Source organism: Plasmodium falciparum (assembly GCF_000002765.6).
Source record: "Plasmodium falciparum 3D7 genome assembly, chromosome: 5".
Taxonomy (NCBI): Eukaryota; Apicomplexa; class Aconoidasida; order Haemosporida; family Plasmodiidae; genus Plasmodium; species Plasmodium falciparum.
In genome coordinates this window covers 142,501-145,000 of record NC_004326.2, presented here as the reverse complement: position 1 = coordinate 145,000, position 2,500 = coordinate 142,501, and the positions used below count along the sequence as shown (strand labels likewise).

General features: G+C 22.6%; 1 protein-coding gene across 1 annotated transcript in view; it reads left to right on the top strand.

Moving 5' to 3' along the window:
- Positions 1-2,130, top strand: part of PF3D7_0503500 (protein kinase, putative) — a gene marked incomplete at both ends in the record, with an annotated part of 2,553 nt that extends 423 nt beyond the window's left edge. The window contains one exon of the mRNA XM_001351557.1: positions 1-2,130. This exon is cut by the window's left edge and continues 423 nt beyond it. Within this exon, the coding sequence (XP_001351593.1) occupies positions 1-2,130 (2,130 nt within the window).
- Between the last annotated feature and the right edge of the window lie 370 nt (positions 2,131-2,500).

Sequence of the window (2,500 nt, the reverse complement as noted above, 5' to 3'; positions counted from 1 at the left end):
ATATTTGTAAATTCCAAAGGTAGGTGGAAATTAAGTAATTTCGATTGTATTCACGAGAAGAATATGAGTATATGTAATATATATAATGATATAAAAGATCATATATTTTGTAGTTATGGATATAAAATAAATATCCCAAATAATATACATTCAACATATATTGATTGTAATGGTTTGATACTCCTAATGATATGGTCTTATAAGAAATATATTTGTTCGACAGGAAGTATGAATGATGAATATATGTTTTATGAAAATGGTAAGAATAATTCAAATAATGTAATGAGAAATATGTCAAAGGTTGATGGTTTAAAGATGGGAAGTGAAAAGAATGATGCATTATTTACATTTGGAAATAATATATACAATAAAAATAATGTACATAATAATACTTGTAGTATGATGAATTATTTATCTAGTGACCCTTATAGTATTACGTTTCCTATATTTAATGTTAATTATAAGAAGGACAAAATGGAATATATTCCACATAATTTACATAAAATATATGATATGTTAAATACATATAATTGTGTGGAAATAGATTTGAATAAGATATTAAATGATGAGAATTTAAAAAATAATAATCATATTGTAAGAACTATGTTATTTCTAACAGAAATCCATATGAGAAGTAAAATAGAGAAGAGTATATTTTTAGATAATTTGTTTAAACATATTGATAATATATCCTTAGATGTAAAAGTTCAAATGATATTACCAGAATTATGTAAGAATATAGATATATTCGAGAATTATATAAAATGTTTAAAAATTATATTACATATTTCAAAAGATATACCAAGTGATGAATTTGAAAAAATGGTATATGGACCCATATTTTTAAAATGCTTTCATTTGACTGATAGAACAGTAAGATATGTGTTGTTAGAATATTTTCCTTTTTTAGAAAAACATTTAAATAATAATCATATGAATGAAATATATAAACCTTATATATATGGATTTATGGATAATAATATGTCTATTAAAAATGAAACTATAAAGAATTTTATATATGTTTTTCCTAAATTAAAAACAAATATAAGATCTGGTGCTCTTAATATGCTCTTAGAAAATTTAAAAGAAAATGACGGTTGTATTAAAACCAACAGTATTATTTGTATAGCTAAAATTTCAAAACATATAATAACAGACAAACAAAATATTTTAGAGAATGTATTCCAGGTTGGTATGCATGATATATCTGTACAAACAAAACTAGCAACTTTACATTCTATTAAATATACATATGATCAATTTTGTGTGAAGAAATTTGTATCGAATATATTACCAATGGTCACCAGAAGTATGATAGATGATAATATGGAAATACGGTTCTGTGCCTTTGATGTTTTGGAATCTTTGATGGTTGATTTGAAAAAAGAATTATTATTAGAAGAAAAGGAACAAAAAGATAATCAGATGGATGATCCTCAAAAGTCTTATAATTTTATAGACAAGATAAAGGGTATTATTAAGAATAAAGGTGACTTCCAGGATAATTTGAACGAAATCACAAAATCAGGAGCTCCATTACAAACAGGTGGGGACCTTAAAAAAAGAAATGAATTTATAGGAGATACAAATAATATTATGGAGCATATACATATTAATGGAGACGAATCCACATATCTTGACAAAAAAAATATATTTAATGATAATAGAAAAAATAATGTTGACTATAGTCAATTTGATAATATTAATAATGATCAATTTTTTGTTGACACATGGAACCCTAACAATATAGATTATCATATTTCTCTACCTAAGGAAAATATGAAAGAAGAAAATAAGTCCCCTCAATTTATATCTGATACAAATTTATTTAATAATAACAATATACAAAATAATGTTACCTTAAAAGAACAAATAAAAGAGGAAAGACCACTTCCTTTGCATAATAATAATAATAATAATATGAATTGGGGGGCTACTAATATAAAAAATAACGATAGTGTACATCGTGAGGACAAAAATCATAATTTCTTTAAAAGTACTGGGGAATCAAGGATGATAGATAAAAGATATAAAAATAAAATAAACATGGATATTGATAATTTTTTTGATGAATTTGATTTAAGTAAAGAGAACAATACGCCAAAAGTTAAATTGAGTTCTCTTCAATAGGTCAGATAATTTTTTTTTTTTTTTTTTTTTTATGTAAATGTTGATAAGGTATTGATAGACTCATACACATGAATATATCTATATATATAAATATATGTATATATACATATATGTATGTGTATACTTTATTAGAAGGAATTTTTTTTTTTGTTACACGCAAGCATACATATATATATATATATTTATTTATTTATTTATTTTATTTTATTGCATATCAATTTTGTTATTCATAATTTTATTTGTTTATGTAATATATATTTTTTTATTATTATTTAGAAAGGAAAGAACTAAAAGTCGCTCCTCTTATACTCATTAATGATTTAATTTTTTTTTAATATAATAAAAATTAGACCTTAAAACATGTCTAAAA